This window comes from Rhinopithecus roxellana, chromosome 16 (assembly GCF_007565055.1).
Source record: "Rhinopithecus roxellana isolate Shanxi Qingling chromosome 16, ASM756505v1, whole genome shotgun sequence".
NCBI classification, from domain to species: domain Eukaryota; kingdom Metazoa; phylum Chordata; class Mammalia; order Primates; family Cercopithecidae; genus Rhinopithecus; species Rhinopithecus roxellana.
This window is the reverse complement of record NC_044564.1, coordinates 68,278,038-68,297,244: the sequence shown is the minus strand read 5'-3', so window position 1 is coordinate 68,297,244 and position 19,207 is coordinate 68,278,038. Positions and strand designations below refer to the sequence as shown.

The following is a 19,207-nucleotide window of genomic DNA, read 5'->3' as shown; positions in this document are numbered from 1 at the left end:
TGCTCTCCAAATGACTACCGTTAATGTGGAGAAGTGGGCTGCTTAGAAAGTCAGGACTGCTGGGACGAGAGGGTATTAAGGCACGCAGACGCCGTTATTACCTTTTGCTCTGTAATGTACGCTTTCTCCTTTTATCCTTTTTCATTTTGAATTTCTGAGTTTTTGTTATAGTAACATATATTGATTGTTTACTCTGATTATTCTGTTTTTGATCTATATTTGTTCAGTCAGCCACCAAACCCCAGACACCTCTCTTTTGTGGCCCAATAAAATATATAGTCTCTCTGTTGATAGCATCTTATAAATATACAGAAACACAAACTATTAATGCATATGTGGATTTATAATTATACACACATGTGTTTGTGTGGGTGTCTTTTATAGGAACACATTTAATCTGAGCAATCAAAGGAAAGTAGATCCATCAACAGCCTTGTGTATGTGTTACAAGTAATAATGTGTTATTCCCTGATGAATGCTAAAGCAGGAAATTAATCTTTGTGTTCTACGGCTATTCTTATACCCAGAAAAGAACAAAGTTAAATCTCCTAATACATCTTTCTGTTCAATCACACACTGAGTCCTCAGTGTGTTTTATGGAATACTCAATCCTCACTGTTTTATGGAATACTGCTTAGTGAGTGTTCCGTCCCTTTCTGCCCCTGCTCCCTCACATCCTAATGAATATGTTAAAGTTCCTTGGGGTTGTTCAATCAGCTTCAGTTGTAAAGTAATTCAGAGTATAATATGTGAAGTGGAATCATCCATTCAAGCTTTGGAAGTTCTATACCAATATCAGTAATCTTTTTGTGCAGATGAAACCTCAAAGATTAGAGATTGTAGCCTTGAATTGTTCAAGTTTTGGCCCTTCCTTGATATGTAAAATCACCATCATCATGTAAAAAAATTTTTTTGCACCTATTTTTGCTATTTTTCAGACATTGTGGGAAAGCATATCTGGAAATGCAAGGGACTCTGGCGTTTATGTTTAGAAATGTAAAACCCCAACAAGTATTTAGAAACTATCTACAAATTTAGCAGCTGAACTTTGGTTATGCAAGGAGAGGTAAGCTAGAAAATGTAGACCTCAAAGAAAAAATGTCAGAGAGGGCTCTGGTGAGTTCTGTTTATTGTAAAGCAAGCAGATTTATAGCTGTCCTAAGACCAGGGATTTATCTTTATGTCTGAGTGGACAAGAAAACAAGGCCACTGCAGGCACTGTCCCTTTCTTTCCTCCTGTTTCTAGTGTTTTCCTTAAGGATCACAAACGGTTCCTTTGCTGTTCTAAAGTATAAAATAAGTACCCTCCAGAATCTCTGCTAGTTATCATCTCCATGTGAGGAACTATTAAAGGGTTTGAGGTGAGGTTCTTGTGTACAAATACTGCTAGTTTTTGGAGCTGCAAAGATTCCCAAAAGGCTACAGATATTTGTTTACATAGTTTTATTGATATATAACATTTATTTTGTATCTTCAAGTTGCAGAATTTTCACAAACCCTACTGGTATGATTTGGGGGTTTCTAAGACCTCTTAGGGACTCCTTGGGCAGTTTCCCTAGTTTTCAAGCAAAATTTTTAGTTGAACTGATTGATCATTGAATTGACTGGGAGTCAAAATTAATCCAAAAGAATTAGTGACTCTAATCACATCAGTGATAAGCAGCACCACACAGAAACATCAAAGGAAACATCCAGAATATATGATAATACAGGAACTTTCAGATAAAGGCATACTTTCAGTCATAAATACACATATTCTAAAAATATGTTGGTTACACAAGTTGGTTAAAAGTAAAAGGGTTTTAACATTTTAATTAAAATGATTCGTGTGTTCAGATTCTAGGCATCAGTAGTAGAATAATAGAATTGTAAAGCTGAGTTTTTATTAAGGCTTACAGATTTTAATATGACTCTTCTTTACATGTGAACATTAATTTTATTTTCCTCTAAGGTCGAATTTGTGTATGTTATATTTAGCCTAATCAAGGTACAAAATCTGCTTTAGCCTAAAGGTATAGGGCTAGGTATTCTGTGCTTAAGTTAAGGACTCATAGGTAATTTGATTTTAAAGATTGGTATACTAGGAATATCAACTGGATTTAGTATTTTCTATTTTGAAACAAATTATTCCTAAGATATTCTTATTAAATATTAAAATGTATTGTGTCTTTAAAAGTTTCTCAGGTTTGATTTACAATGGAGCAAAGTAACTTGAAAAATACTTTGGAATCTTTGAAGTGCAGTTCCAGACATTGCAGAAAGTAATTTACTCCTTTGAATTTTTTTTATATGGCAAAGCAAGGCACCTGCTTTATTTATTTGCAAACAAATGCCCATAGAGGAAATGCATATGGCCGGTTTTAAGCTAGACAAGCTAAAATTCCTCAGTACAAGGAAGAAATACTGACAGGCCTTTAATAGAGCTTAGCTGGAGTTTCTATGATTAAACATGTTGTAACCCCAGAGTGATCTATCATAATCACTGTTTTTAAAATAAAAACGCTGTATAGACTGTCACTGAAGAAAAAAGGGATAGTACTCTATGAATTATACATTCTTATCTGGTCCATAATCAAGAACGTTCTGTAACAGAGAATTTTTTAAATCAAATGTCAAGCAATATGTTTTAAAAATCACAAGACCCACATGAAACTAGTGCCCTGGCATTTTGGTTAGGTTATTTTTGTTAGAGGGGTGATCATTTTTGGAGAGTATATTGTTCAAATTGTGAATACATTACTTCTTTAAAAATATATCCTTTCCACTGGGAAAATTTTTTCAAATATGGATCAGAAAAAAATGTAAATATTTGTATACTGGAAAACACATCAAAGCTACTACTTCAAAGTCACATAAAATTGTCATGTTGCTTCTTCCTTCTAAGAACTAGAGTCAAGGGCCATGCTCCTCGAGCTTCCACTTTTATCCAAGGAGAGGCATTCTTTGACTATGTACTTTTTTTTGCAAGGAGTTTGATATGCCTCACCTCATTATGTCAGCATTCGCTAAGTTGGAGCACTTTGAATAAGACTGATTTATAATGAGAGTAATACATAATAAGAGTGAGTCAAGGTCAGTGATTTCTATATTCATATGTGTGTTTGTGTACATGCACATGTGTGTAATGAGTAACCCCTTTATAATATCAGTCTTTATATGCAGTCAGTGTTGACAGGAAGAAGATTTTAATGTTAATGTTAGCATGTCAGCTAACAAAGACTGATAAGGTATTTATCTCGATGGGAACTTCTTTAATGCAAAGTTTTCTGAGAACCCCAACATTCTAACCAATGGTGGATATTCCCATAGCATTCATGTCCCCTTGGGCAGAGGAAGAATAGGAAAGATATTTCAAATTAAGTCTTTTATTATCTGGACGAACTGCATTTAGCATTAGCTGTGTAATCACAGCAAGCTGGTATACACCTATCTCTAATGTTTGCATACTTACTTCATGACAAAGGCAGTTTGGGGTGGATGAGGAAAGCATATTTGTTCACCTAGATCAATGTTAACAAGTAAAGTCGAGTCTGAATTTTTATTTGGAAATCATTCTTTCTGCCCATGCCACACCCTGAAGACTCTTACTCATGGGGCATCTCTGTCCTAGAGAGGAGAATAGGGATGTGATTGGTCAGCATTGTATTTTGAAGGTAAAGTGATGCTGTTGAGAAATTCTGCAAAATACAAATTTCCAAATCATGGAAATTGAGTAGGGCTTTCATTACCCAAAACAAATGTTGATTTAAAAAAAAAAAAAAAAAAAAGGAAAGTTCTAATTTGAACCATTTGGTACAACCAAGATATGAATGAGTATATTTCATTCTGCCTACAAATATTACAGTTGTTCCAGCTGGCCTCCTAGAAACATTAGCCCGAAATTTTGGAAAAGCACAATCACATAAAAGAGTTTTGTGTGAATAGAGAATGGTATAATTTTGTTTACTTACACAAGCAAACTGCTCTGATGTATATTGTGTATACTAGCGGTGCATCTTTCTCCATCAGTGCCCAGCAAGAAATATGTGTTTAATGTAAATCTGCTAAAACAAATAAACATGCCAAGTTCTTTTTCCACATAATTTTAAGTGTTTCTCAGAAATTATCACAACATTGCTTGAAAACTTTCCCTAAATGCTTCCCAGAATCTGTTGTTTTCAATAAGAATTTTTTCGTGTGGCCATTTTTATTCTTCTCCCCATCTTGCCTGCTCATACACACACATGCAGGCACATAGACACACAACATTGACCCATGCACACCTTGGAAAGCCAAGTCTTACAAATTAGAGAGAGAAACATACTGTAACAAAAAAGGGGAAAAAATGAAATAGTAGGGAGCAGTCAGATCAGTTAAACTTTTTGACTAATAAGAGTTTAAATATTGGCTTTAGAATGACAATTTAAGATTGAAATATCTGCTTATTACATATATACCTACCTCAGTTACAAAACAGGTAACTAGCAGGAGAATGAGAGAGAAGAGGACTGCACATATTATGTATAAGTGTTTTCTTCAGAACTTTTTGTAATGCTTAAAGGTTTCTCTTCCACGGAATATCTCCCTGAAACTCCTGCCATCAGCACTCAGAGCCAGCTCTCTCCAACCCACATGTGGGATCTAGGAGTTTTCCATTTGCTGACCCCTAGCTAGAAGTTTATCAAATGCCCCTGTTCATATTACCTGAGATAATGGTCTGAGCCCATCACTCACTCCTGAGGTGATCCAGAAGTTAGATGATATATCTCCTAATTTCTGGGTCGCATTCTGATACATGTCCACCTAACCAAGAGGTCAGCACAAAGGCAGGTGGAGGCAAGCAAAGGTGGATTATCAGTGTCTTATAGAGGGTCTGTGAAGGTGTATGTACATAGCACATGCCTGCAACATATTGGTGGTAGTTCTGTAGGGAGGCAGTCTCCATAGTTTTGTGATTACATACCCCATTAGTAAAAATATATGCGCATGTACCCTCATATATGTATATGTAAAGCTGTTTCTAAACTCTGTGTGTGTGTGTGTGTGTGTGTGTGTGTGTGTGTGTCTGTGTGTGTGTGTGTATGATATTAGCAAAAAAAAAATCACCTTTAGGTAAAAATAAATAGGAATTTTCTTGTTGACTCACCATGTCACAGTGGATTGTCTTGCATACTCCACTAATAGGAACAAATGGGAGCATGTGTACCTGTGATTTGGCCATGCTGTAATACAGGAGGCAAGGAGTAAGGTGGCTTATAAACAGTGGAAAGCCGTAAATGTTGAGTTATGTGTGTGAGAGTTCAAGCAATTTGCATGATTTAGTTTTTTGAATCAACTTCATTTAAGTATACTTTCCATACAATAAAATCCAGCAATTTTAAGTGTACAATCTATATGGCCATAGAAACCTCAGCACAATCGTGGTGTACAACATTCTCACCACCCCAAAAAGTTCCCTAGTGTTGTTTTGCACTCACTCCCTTTTCTGCATCCTATGCCCCTGGCACCTACTAATCCACTTTCTGTTCCCATAATCTTACCTTTTCCAGAATTTCATATGCTTGGAACAGTAGAGTATGTATGTCCTTGGGTCTAACCTCTTTCATTCTTAGCATAATGCTTTTGAAGAATCGTCCATGTTGTAGTGTATGTCGGTAGCTTAACTCTTTTTATTGTGCAATACTATTCCATTGTATAGATAGGTCATAATTTCTTTACCCCTAAGGCTTGAGCATCTAGAAAACCTGGTAAAATTTATGATTTAAGTTTTGCATAGCATTGTCTCATCGATTTTTAATTCAGCAATTACTGTTTCATTTTACCTAATGGTATACTTAAGCTAGGTAGGCTTGAAATTCGGTAAGTTACCTACCTTCTACCCTATTCCTTTTGCTTTGATATTTGAATTAACACAGAAGGAAAAAGACTAGAAAAGTACAATAGGAAACTGGTTATGAAAATAAATTGCCAGTGTGGTTATGATGAAACAATTTCTTAAGATAGCACATTGTGCCAATCTAGACATGAAAAAATAAACACACCTCACAAAACTCTGATTTTGTTTTAGGTAGTCAGCAGTCCCTGCAGGTCAGTGTCATTTAATTAAAAGCTCTACAGTTATATCAAGGGGGAAATACTTTCCGTTTTTAGCTAATCATTTGATTATTTTCCTTTAAGTTATGCCTTAAACTTGACTGAAAATAAGTTCATATAATTGAATCTTTTACACTTAAAGTATTTGCTTCTTGTTTTGCCTTTTTTTTTTTTTTTTTTTTTTGAGACAGAGTTTCACTCTGCAACCTTCAGTTCCTGGGTTCAAGGGATTCTCATGCCTCAGCCTCCCAAGTAGCTGGGATTACAGGTGGCCTCTGCCATGCCTGGCTAATTTTTTTGTATTTTTAGTAGAGATGGGGTTTCACTGTGTTGGCCAGGCTGGTCTCGAATTCCTGACCCCAAGTAATCCGCCTGCCTCTGCCTCCAAAACTACTGGGATTACAGGCATGAGTCACCGTGCCTGGCTGCTTATTTCTTAACAATTTGACTACTGGAGCACAGAGGCCTTAGATCTGTGCTCTGTGCAGTGTTTCTTCCTCATTTCCATTCTTGGACAGAAAGAAAGCAGTTGTTTTCCTATGTGCTGTGATGTGAGTTGTAGTCTGCCGTGAACATAGGTAGGCTCCATGTTGGACTGAGCCTGAGGTCCCTCGACAGTCTGATTATCCCAAAGCCCCTTATTTGGTTTCTCTTCCATCTCTTCACATCCATTCCTTCCCTACTATCCCTCTTTCCCAATAAGAGAAACCAATCAACCTTTTTTTTAACTTTGATTTTAAAACTACAAATCATTAAAATGCTTTGATGTGGAAAAGGACTCAAATAAAACCATTTAAACCATGCATTTGATCCTACAACAAAACGTTTTAAAAAGTCACTTGGCAGAGCCATACAGGAACAGGGTGCCAGATTTCTACGAGTGATAATCACCAGTTCCAATGAAGCAACAAAAGGAAGTCTTTTTATTTCAAATGTGTAGATGTAAATATTTTAAGTCTTTTATACTTTTTCTGAACCCAGTAAAACTGGTTTATAAGTCTATATTATTTGGTGTTACTCAACTTTTAATTAACAGTATAGCCAGTTATTTTCACAGGAAATCAACACATAATAATACCTTGCATTTAACTTGACATGGTAAATCTTATCCTCATTTTGTCAATAACATTTTTCAACCTGAAGGGTTAAAAGTCACTGTACTCTGGTTACAAATGGGAAAACCTAAAAGAATTGACTCACTAACTACAAAACTGCATGGAGGGCCAAGAGCTCAGTTATATACTCTGATGTTAACATATTATTCATGCAGAAGACCAGTGGCCCGGCATGAGTTGGTTGGTAGTTGGGATCTTCATCCTAGCCTAACAGACCGAATTTTTGTTTTATTAGTGTTTGCTCCACGATAATACGTAATTCTTTTTATAACTCTAATTTACTTTTGTAAAGTTTATTTGACCATTTACACTGTTTGCGAGGAGGACTAGTTTTTCCAATACTTAAGTTAAATACAATAAACATAAATTGACTGAAAAAAATGTGTCATGACTTTAGTTGTTGTAGCAGTGTCCAGTTGTCCTAAATTTTCCAGATGGTTACTTTTGTTGCAGATGAGTTAAAAAAAGAAAAAAGCCATCCAACTGACATTGGTCCATTTTTGAATAGCAGTATAGACCATGCATAGAGGTCGTTACCTTCACAGAAGAGTCTTAAACTAGTGTTTCAGAATCACAATACCAAAACATACTTATTTCTATCACAAAGATCTTCAGAAAAAACCTTGGCATTTCTGTTTTCCCTTTGATGCTTTCTAACTCCCTTCAACCAGGTTAGTCAAAGATACAGTAAAACTGGTAGCCATTCTTAGCATCCAGCTTGCATACTTGTTAGGTTGTATAAGATCAATTTGTTTCTTGTTGCAGTCTCTCCATTTATAAATGTGATGAATTAGATACTCTTGATCAAATTGATAATGACTTTTTGTTTTTTGAGACAGACTCTTGCTCTGTTGCTCAGGCTGGAGTGCAGTGGCACTATCATGGTTCACTGCAGCTTCAACCTCCTGGGTTCAAGGAGTCCTTCTACCTCAGAGTCCCAACTAGCTAGGACTATAGGCACGGACCAGCACACTTGGCTAGTTTTTTAATTTTTGTAGAGCCAGGGTCTTGCCATGTTGCCTCGGGCTTAAGCCATCTTCCCACATTGGCCTTCCTCAATGTCAGGATTACAGGCATGAACCACAACACCCAGCCAATGATGACTTATTTGGAAAGGACACCTATGGCACTATCAAGGGGACTCTAGTTTGGTATTATGGAGCTGTGTGTCCCGTTCTTAAGTATATTTGTTTGCAAATATGCTTTGTTGTTTATCTGTGTAAGTATAAATTGCTGCTTCTATTACCACTGTAAATGAAGCTTCTCTTTTATGATTCAGGAACTATCAGAGTTCTAAATCATACTTACCTGGATCTCTTTCACCAGAAGCAAGTGGTTTAATGTAACAGACTCCATTTTAGCAGAGACAACAACTGAGTGCTAGAAGACAGTCTAAAAGGCAGTAGTTTTAGAAATAGTAACGGGCATTGTGGCGGGCCAGGAGAAACCATATGGGACTGCTCTGTACTGTTGGGAGAAAGAAGACAGAAGGGTGATGGAAATGAGATGCCTCAGGTGGGACTGCTCAGTTGCTGTGGTTTCTGAGGTGCATTTTAATACCAGAGGCTGTCAATTGTGTAAGTACTTCATTGACATGTAGATTTAGTTACAGGCTACCTTGAAAGAACCTGGAGAAGATATGACTGTACATTGCTCAGATTGGGGCTCAGCCTGAGAAATTAATCCGCAGTGAAAGGCTCTGTAAAAGAACACTCAAGAGAGTAGATTTGATGGTACAAGAAAGATGGTACAGAAGAGGACATTATAGCATTCTAGAGAAAGACTTCCTCAGAAGTCCTGCTCTTTACTACCACAAACTCAATGGGCTTACCTGGGAAATGGCATCATGGAATGATAGCCACTGAGTACTGTGGACACATTCTGAACTTAGAGTCAGAATTTTTATGTTCAACTCCTAGGCCTCAAATTAGTATCTTGGCAACCTTAACAACCTATCTTAGCTTTCTTCTCTCCTGATTTCTCATTTGTTCTCTGAGCTCTGGAAGTTATGATAGGGGTCAAATGAGGTAATCTATTAAAAATCACAAATTATTTCTCTATTTACCTATAGCACCAACATTCTTCCATGTTACCCCTGTTCCAAAAGTAGGATGTGAACGATACCAACTGCTATGAGTGAGGTTTTGAAAATGCTGATGGCAGGACTTCAGGATCATCTGGGGTTGCCATATACCTGCACCCTTATGTGTTTGACAGTTTTCATAGGAGTGGACACCCACATGCACGTACTCATACATATTCTTTATGTAAAATGGTAGGATGCTAGGAGTGAGCCTTACAAAGCGAGGCACATAATGTATCAGGGCTTTTTAAAAAAAGTAATTCAAGTAAATGACAAATACCCACTTAATCAAACTAGCTGTGATGATTCAGACCATAGGGCAGTGTTTCAGAGAGAATTTTATGTCCACAGGTTGAGGAGAGACTTTTCCCTTGCAAAAGCAGTACAGATCCCTTATGCCTCTAATCATGCTTCCTCTAGTGTAACATTCTACATAATCAAAGCACAGTGACTGAAACTGGAAAATTCAGATGGGTATAATACTACTAACTAATCTAGAGACTTTATTCCATTGTTGCTAATTTTCCCACTAATGTCTTTTTTCTGGTCTGGAATCACACAACTATATTTGATTAGTCCCCTCTAATCTGGAACCATTCTTTATTTTTAATAAATCTTTCCCGAACTTTACACTTTGAAGAGTACCATCTACTGTTTTGTAGAATGCCCCTCAATTTTGGTTTGCCTGATGACTTCTGATGATTGACTTGAGGTTGTGAAGTTTTTACAGTGTGTTTGTCCATTAAAGGAAGAGTTTTAATGGACTCACATTTCCACATGGCTAGGTAGGCCCCACAGTCATGGTGGAAGGCAAAGGAGGAGCAAAGTCACATCTTACATGGCAGCAGGCAAGAGTATGTGCAGGGAACCTTATAAAACCTTTATAAAACCATTAGATCTCATGAGACTTATTCACTGTCATAAGAACAGCATGGGAAAGACTCACCCCCATGATTCAGCTAACTTCCACCGGCTCCCTCCCATGACATTTGGGGATTATGGGAGCTACAATTCAAGATGAGATTTGGGTGGGGACACAGCCAAACGGTATCATTAGAAGAATGCCACAAAAGTGATGTTGTGCCCTTCTTAGTGTGTCCTAACGAGCGGTACATGATGGCGTGATTTCCACTCACGGTGGTAAATTCGATCACCCTTTTAAGGTAGGGTCTGTTAGGTTTTTCCATGATAATGTTATGATTTTCCCTTTGTAATTAATAAGTATCTTGTCATTTTGTTTTTAAGAAGATACTATGCTTTCTTAAATTTATGATCAGGGTTGGGGCAAGTGTCATTCACAGAGGGATGTAAAGTGTGCTGTCCCAATGGGAAGAAATGGTGCCCTAGAAAGTGATGGAGTCATTATTTAAGTGTTTGAATAGATTTCTCTCAATCCATGCTAAAATGGATTGCCTGACATTACATTGCAGGATTTTAAAGTCCTACCTCCAGGCCAGTCTCATAGTTACTAGCAAAAATGAAAGTGTGAAATGCTTTTTAATGTATATTTAACAACACATAGTCTGGTGATTACTGATGTGTATTCTCTGTGGACTCCCTTTGCTATCAGAGGAGGATGCTGAGAGACAACTTTTTACACATTTATTCTATCTAAATCCATCACATGTTTACTTTTTAGATATCTATGACTGTCATTTATAACAAGATCATAAAAAGTCAAATACATTAAGTCTAACTCAAACTTTGAGTCATAGGATTACAACCAATTTTTAGGAAAAGTACAATTACCTTTTATGAGTGATGTTTTTCTTACTCTTCCTTATGAAATTGCCTGCTATTAAATGATACTAAAATATAGCCATTCCAAAAAAAAAAAAAAAAAGATACAGTTTAGTAACAAGATATGAGGGGTAATGCTACTTTATTCATCTTTTTGATTCAGAAATTCACATAACTCCTACTTAAAGGAATTTTCATCATTGAATCCAGTGTCATGTCTGCTTATGTTGAAGAAGTAAATTTCACAAAATGTACTTAATTCCTTCCTATAGTATCACTATTTAATAAGGACTAAGGTAACATTTTTTTCATTTATGTTGGATTTCACAGCAGGAGTTCACATGTTATACTAATATATGCTAAATAGTTGCATAGTATATAGATCATTGTTGTTAAAAAAAAAAAAAGCAGTACTGAAGGCATTTTAGATCACAGAGCCCCAGTGGTCTACATTTTGTTTGCTTTGACATTATTAAACTCAATCTGTTTCTCTAACTGTGACTCTAATTACTACATTTGCATGGCAGAAAAGTTTGCTTTGTGGGTTGACTTTTATTAACAGTGCTTGCATGTTGTTTTCTGCTCTTGCTCTCGGTGTTTTATGAGCACACAGAGCACCTTCAGTTGCATTGAATAATTATGCACAATCAATAAGTTTTTGTGTTTGTCTTTGTTGTTTCTTTGATGTGGCCTCTAGGATGCTGCTGGCAAGGTGCTGGACCGCTGGGCCATCATGTCTCGAGAAGAGGAAATCATCACCCTTCAGCAGTTTCTGCGGTTTGGAGAAACCAAATCCATTGTGGAGCTGATGGCAATTCAGGAGAAAGAAGGGCAGGCCGTGGCTGTACCATCTTCAAAGACAGACTCAGATATAAGGACTTTCATTGAGAGCAATAATCGCACCAGGAGTCCCAGCCTCCTTGCTCACTTAGAGAATAGCAATCCTTCCAGCATTCATCACTTCGAAAACATCCCAAACAGCCTTGCATTTCTCCTTCCATTCCAGTACATAAACCCTGTCTCAGCGCCACTGCTAGGGTTGCCTCCAAATGGGCTACTGTTAGAGCAACCAGGGTTGAGGCTGCGGGAACCCAGCCTTTCAACTCAGAATGAATATAATGAGAGCAGTGAATCCGAAGTTTCTCCCACACCTTATAAGAATGATCAAACACCCAATAGAAATGCCCTGACCAGCATTACTAATGTGGAGCCCAAAACCGAGCCAGCCTGTGTCTCTCCCATTCAGAATTCTGCCCCAGTCAGTGATTTAACTAAAACTGATCACCCAAAAAGCTCATTCCGGATTCATCGGATGAGAAGGATGGGGTCAGCCTCTAGGAAGGGAAGAGTGTTCTGTAATGCATGTGGGAAGACATTCTATGACAAAGGTACTCTCAAAATTCATTACAATGCTGTTCACCTGAAGATCAAACATCGATGCACCATTGAAGGTTGCAACATGGTCTTTAGCTCCCTCCGAAGTCGTAATCGCCACAGTGCAAACCCCAATCCTCGCCTTCACATGCCTATGCTAAGGAATAACCGAGATAAAGATTTAATTCGGGCCACCTCAGGAGCTGCCACCCCTGTCATAGCAAGTACAAAATCAAATCTGGCACTCACAAGCCCTGGCCGGCCCCCAATGGGTTTTACCACTCCCCCTCTAGACCCTGTCTTGCAAAATCCTCTCCCTAGCCAGCTGGTGTTTTCTGGGCTAAAGACTGTACAACCAGTTCCTCCATTTTATAGAAGTTTACTCACTCCAGGGGAAATGGTGAGTCCTCCAACCTCCCTCCCAACCAGTCCCATCATTCCAACCAGCGGTACCATAGAGCAGCACCCCCCGCCACCCTCTGAGCCAGTAGTGCCAGCAGTGATGATGGCCACCCATGAGCCCACTGCTGACCTGGCACCCAAGAAAAAGCCCAGGAAGTCAAGCATGCCTGTGAAGATTGAGAAGGAAATTATTGATACCGCCGATGAGTTTGATGATGAAGATGATGACCCCAATGATGGTGGAGCTGTGGTCAATGACATGAGCCATGACAATCATTGTCACTCCCAAGAGGAGATGAGCCCAGGCATGTCTGTGAAGGACTTTTCTAAGCATAACAGGACCCGGTGCATTTCAAGGACTGAAATAAGGAGGGCCGACAGCATGACTTCTGAAGACCAAGAGCCTGAGCGGGACTATGAGAACGAGTCTGAGTCTTCGGAGCCCAAACTGGGCGAGGAATCCATGGAAGGGGATGAGCACATTCACAGCGAAGTGAGTGAAAAAGTCCTGATGAATAGTGAGAGACCTGATGAGAACCACAGTGAGCCCTCTCACCAGGACATCATAAAGGTGAAGGAAGAATTTACAGACCCCACTTATGACATGTTTTACATGAGCCAGTATGGACTGTACAACGGTGGGGGTGCCAGCATGGCCGCCCTGCATGAGAGCTTTACATCGTCTCTGAATTATGGCAGCCCTCAAAAGTTCTCCCCAGAAGGTGACCTGTGTTCTAGCCCAGACCCCAAAATATGTTATGTGTGCAAGAAGAGTTTCAAAAGCTCCTACAGTGTGAAACTTCACTACAGGAATGTTCACTTGAAAGAGATGCACGTCTGCACAGTGGCTGGTTGCAATGCTGCATTCCCCTCTCGCCGAAGCAGAGACAGGTCAGTAAATCTCCATTGGCTGCTCCTGCTGGGGGTGGAGGGTGCCAGTTTTCAGTCATGTTGGACTTCACACTAAAAGAAATCCAACTTAGATGTTTTTGATGCACTGTAAAGATTGTCCACAGTGATCACGTGATAACTAGACTGCCATGCTCATGAAGGATTGTTGCAGTTGGTGCTTGTGATGATTAAGCATGCAGAATCATGTGCCATCTTACCCGTAATGCACGCCATTTTTCTCTGTGCTCTGTGTATATGTGTGTGTATGTGTTTTCATGCATCTAGGTGTGAATAAGTTAACTATGTACACGGTTCCCTGCTTCCCCGTGAACCTTCACTTAGAAGCCGCAGCTTCCGTTATATATATATTTATATATTTATATTTCTGCTTTGCCATGTGGCTTTTTGATTAAATCAATATATTATCTTCATACACACATATTTATCCAATATAGAAACAGAAATTTACGGATGGAAAGAACCATAGGTCCAGGACATCGAGACAGCCTGCATCTCCGTAGGTATAACCAGTAATGTTATCATTCCTTCCATGAGTATTTAGTGTCCTTGAATTCTTTAAGAGTCATGAAAATATCAGAAGGAAATGGGACAGATGTCGTTGTTGATGTGGGAAAATGGTATGGTGGTGTGGGTTTCTTTATCTTAACTTCATAATGGCTTTGAGCACATCTCTAAACTATAGTCTACCATGGGGATTATTCACAGAAGGGGAGGTGTGCATATACTTTGAGGACCAGCACGAATGTATTATGTCCAGCCTTCAGATGACATCACACTCTTGCTATGTAGTTGCAGCTCTGAAACAGTTGGGCTTAAACAGAAGCAGCTGGTCCTAAACCTACAAAGTTCTTTATTAATCCTCAAGAAAATGTAATATAAATGGAATGTGTCAAGGTGGTCAGTGGCAGGATAGTCCGGTTATCCTGCATTTGTTGAGATAAGCTTGTGAGCAGATCATTTACATAATACACCACCAGCCTGACTTGGGTCACAGTCTAGTTTAGTTCTTCAACCATTATATCAGGTGTGGTTTTTGGTTCTACATTGTCTTTTAAAAATATTTTAGAGAAAATTTTATAACATAGTGGAAATCAATGGAAGAAACACATTAAATTAACTAGAAAGTTTCTACAGAGCCACCACTAGTAAGCAGTAATTCTAGTGCTTGTCAATTGCGTAGAGTTCTTTGGCAAAGTAACATTAAACATACCACTGAAAAGTAGTGTCCTATCTCTGGAATATTCTGTTTTGTCTTCATATTTGGAAATCAGTCCTTTTTTAAATAAAAGTTTGAAGAATATTTTTTATCTTTCTACTGAAATAAAAGGGGGCCAATCTTTGAAAAGCAAAATCTTTAAGAAAAATAAGTAACTTTCTTATACAACCCAAAACATGCTTTGAGGAGAAACCATTTTTTAATGATTTTCCCACCCCCATTTACTTTGTTCTGTAAAAGTAGTTTATAGTCATGTTATTTCAGTTCCAAGGTATCATTGACAGTCCCAGAATACATCAGATAAGATGGCTATATTTTGAATAATAAAATACTGTACCCAACCTCCCCCAAGTTGTGAGCAATACTCATTCTTTTAAATTTGAGATAGTACACTACTAATAATGAGGTTAATGCATTGCATTTTTTTAAACAAAAATAAAAGACTCGAAAACCTGCATAAAATATTTATGGAAATGGAGTGTTTGAAGACAAGCCAAAATTTAATCTTAATTGCATGAATTCCTGTCACAGTTTTAGTTGGTTTGCTGAAAATATTGCAAGTCATAGCACTGGAATAAATAGCTGTGAGACCAAAAGGCTACACACCCAACGTTTGAAGCCTTCATTTATGTAAAATTCCTAGAAAACGCAAGTGCTCATATGTTTATGTCTTCACACATAAGGAGGTACTGTTGAGGTACTGCTTATTGGTTTGTCTGAGGAAAAACATTTATTGATAGCAGGAAAATACTTCAATCTTCATTTTTTATTGTAGGTATCAGGATTGTAGTGCGTGACTAACCATATATAAGTTTAGACCCACATCTAGGATGATGAGGATATTCTAGGTGGAAAGAAGAGTACAGATGTGCTCCCAGGGTGTTCAGTCACGCAGAAGATAGCAAGCTTCAGAAGACAGTTGATACATTTCATTTGGCTGAAATCACAGTATGTCCAATCTTTTTCACTTTGGAGCTTTATCACATAAGATAAATGGAAAAGTAGATTGCAAAAAATTGTAGAATAGAAACTTTTTAAATTCTTACTTGAAATTTTGCTTTTTAACAATACACAACTCTTTTGATCCTAGGTTATAAACACACAAGTTCTGATAACTTTAATTTTGACATTATATTTTCTTAAGAAAAGTTTTCATCTTGTTTGAGTCTGTGACTTGAATTAACATAATGTTATGAGTTTAGCTACACCAAATAACCAGTGATGCCATTGGGGTGCCTGCCTCTTCCTGCATCTCAGCAGAGTGAACTGTGAAACATAATTGTATTCCTGTTTCAGCCTTTTATTATCATTTCGTCAATGAATGTCAACCTGTGATTTAATCTCGTTATTCACAAAGCCTCTTGGATGACATTTCTGATCTGTCTCTTAGACTTACCTTCTCCTGTCTCTTCACTTTTACTTTATTAGTCACAAGAACCCCAGGAAGTTTGTCTCCCTATTTTTTCTTTTTTAATTTGCTGTGAAGCTAAGACAAGTTTTCTTACCTTTTTCTTGAGCCAACAGACCTTCTCAAACAGAAACCCTCCTTTGTCTTTAATCCTGCTGTCCTCAGACCCATTTCTTTCCTCTCCCCAGAGTCTCAGTTTCATCCATCCTTGACTCCACAATGTCTTCCTTGAGCAAATAAAGCATTAGAGGGGATTTTGAGTTGGGGCTGAAGTGTGCAGGGCTATAGGGTTTCTGAGATTCCTGTCATAAAGCTAACAGAATTGCCCTCTTCCTTCTGTTTATAAAAGCAGACTTCTTCATGATTCGAACACCTTGGAGGAGTTTTACACAGGTCTGCCTGGGCTTCTTCCAAAGTGGTTATACATGAGGTAGTCACATTTTTGGTCTCCAGATAGGCATGTTAGTAAGATGGGAAGTAGAAAGATGTTAAATACTACATTTTAGGTTTGGCAGTTAATTAGCAAAGATTACCAGGTCCTTTGTTGGTGATCCTTCTAGATTTTATAAGATCAAGTTGAAGATTTTTTAAAAGCAACAATGCTGTTTGTGTAAAGTGACACAGAGGAAGGGAAGAGACACATGCAAGATTTGTTAGGGCTAAAGATTCCAAGCAACAGCGTCGAATCTATTCTTTTCTATATAGTTGTAAATGAGTGTGTGTTTAACAAATTCAGAAGCCAAGAGGACCATTCCACATGGACAGAGAGCAAGCTAATACACACAAAGTGTGATTCATCTTTGTAACTAGGTAGCTGTTAGAATAATTTTTATTCTGAGTGATAGAAGTGAAATGTAAATAATTTTCTCTGTAGACAACTCTGATGCTCTAAAGCAGGGGTCCCGAACCCCGCGGCTGCAGACTAGTACTTGTCCATAGCCTGTTAGGAACCAGGCTGCACAGCAGGAGGTGAGTAGTGGGCGGGCGAGCATGACTGCCTGAGCTCCACCTCCTGTCAGATCAGTGCTGGCATTAGATTCTCACAGGAGTGCAAACCCTATTGTGAAATATGCACGTGAAAGATCTAGGTTGCACACTCCTTAAGAGAATCTAATGATAAATGTAATGTGCCTGAATCATTGAATCATCCCAAAACTATACCCCCCACTCACGTCTGTGGAAAAATTGTCTTCCATGAACTGGTCCCTGGTTACCAAAAAGTTTGGGGACTGCTGCTTTAAGGTGACTGCTAAAGTCTTCAAGTATATCCTGATAACAAAGTGTAGTGTTCGATTTTGAGGTCTCTAAAGACCCTTTCCTCCTTCTTGTTTATCCCTTGATCTGTCTGCTGCTGAGCTGCTGTTCTGTTAAGGAACAGGAGGCTGCCCCTCCATTATGAAGTATACATATGAAATCTTTCCTAGGAAGAGGAAATTCTAACTGGCCTGGAACCTGCCGCCTTCATACAGGAAATTCTCTTGAAGAGAGCCTGATAGTCAGAATTAGCTGGGTGTAGTTGACCTTTCATCCTTTCTCGTATTCTGACTTGGTTTTTGATCCCCAGGACCTGAGTGGCATAGGTCACTCATTTTGAAGGGGAGCCTACTTATAAGTTAATTTGGTTTCTATTCAGGAAGAAAAATAACAAATACCCTCTGTTCTCTTTCCTAATATTCCTTATCATTTGCTCATAGGTTAAAATCTATTCATATTTGTCTTAATGATTGGCAGTTCTAAAATCCCATCTAAAATGAAGACTTTGTACTCAGCAACTAGATGACCTGTATAGTAAGAAGTCATTGTCTCTGTTTCATCCTACTTGAGTTTTACCATCTTTGTTCCTTTCTTCTCAGAGTAGTAGCTGCTAGTTGTCAAGGTTTGTCTTAAATTTTATCAGAAAGGTAAGCATATATGTTTGATCTTCAAGCTGTAGAAAGATGATTTAGCCCTATGAATAAATTTAAAGACCAAATTATATTTGCTGAGGGTGATTTATAAATAAATATGAGGCAACCATTGGTGTCACATGTGAACCTTCCATTTGATTGCTAGTTTAATCAGTCCACATCTAAACGTGGAAACTTCTCTATTCCTATGGAGGAAGACATGTGTATTTGGTTTATTAAAACCTGCTGATGTCTCCAGAACTAAATTTGTTCCTCTATAGGCCTCTGGGTAGCTGTAGCTAAAAAGCAGAAATGTATGGTTTTAGCTGGTCTGATTACCTGACTTCCAGCCCTGTACAGGTATGCAGAAATAAATTAACATGAGCTACCTCTGATGAGCCACTGCATACATTAACAGCAGAGGTGAAGATGCGAGAACATGTTACCTACCTCCTGTTACCACCTTCTCAGCATAGCAACATCCATGTTTTCCATGATTCTCTATGTTTGGAAACTTATACAGAACTTTTTCTAGGGAGGGCTTTTCAGTAAATACACGATTTCACCAGGTAATACCTCTAAGAAATGAGCCACTTAGCACCAATTCAGGATAACTATTAGTATATTTGCCCTAATATAATTAGCTGTCAAATACGATGTGGTAATCCCCTCCAAGTAAAAGAGGAGAACATTTTAAAGCATTAGCTGTTTCATTTCATTGCCAATCAAACTACAAGTCTCCATTTCTAAAATTCTCTTATAACGTGAAGTTGTGCAGGTCCTCTGACTTCTAAATGTTAAGGAAGAGTTGTTTTTTTTTCCCCTGCTACTCTATTTGGTTTCACAATAGAGCCAGATCAATAAACCTTTTGTACTTATCTCCATTACTTTCCATCAGAAGCAAACACAAAATAAATCCCCCTCTGAGTAATTGCTAGTTGTGCCCTCCTCAAGCAAAACTTTGGTAGTAAGATAAACTTCAGTGTCATTCCTGTCCCT

At 38.2% G+C, this 19,207-nt stretch overlaps 1 protein-coding gene across 1 annotated transcript in view; it reads left to right on the top strand.

Moving 5' to 3' along the window:
* Window positions 1–19,207, top strand: part of BNC2 (basonuclin 2) — a 449,350-nt gene that overhangs the window by 416,213 nt on the left and 13,930 nt on the right. The window contains exon 7 of the mRNA XM_010355023.2: window positions 11,708–13,677. Within this exon, the coding sequence (XP_010353325.1) occupies window positions 11,708–13,677 (1,970 nt within the window). The remainder of the gene's footprint in view (window positions 1–11,707; window positions 13,678–19,207) is intronic.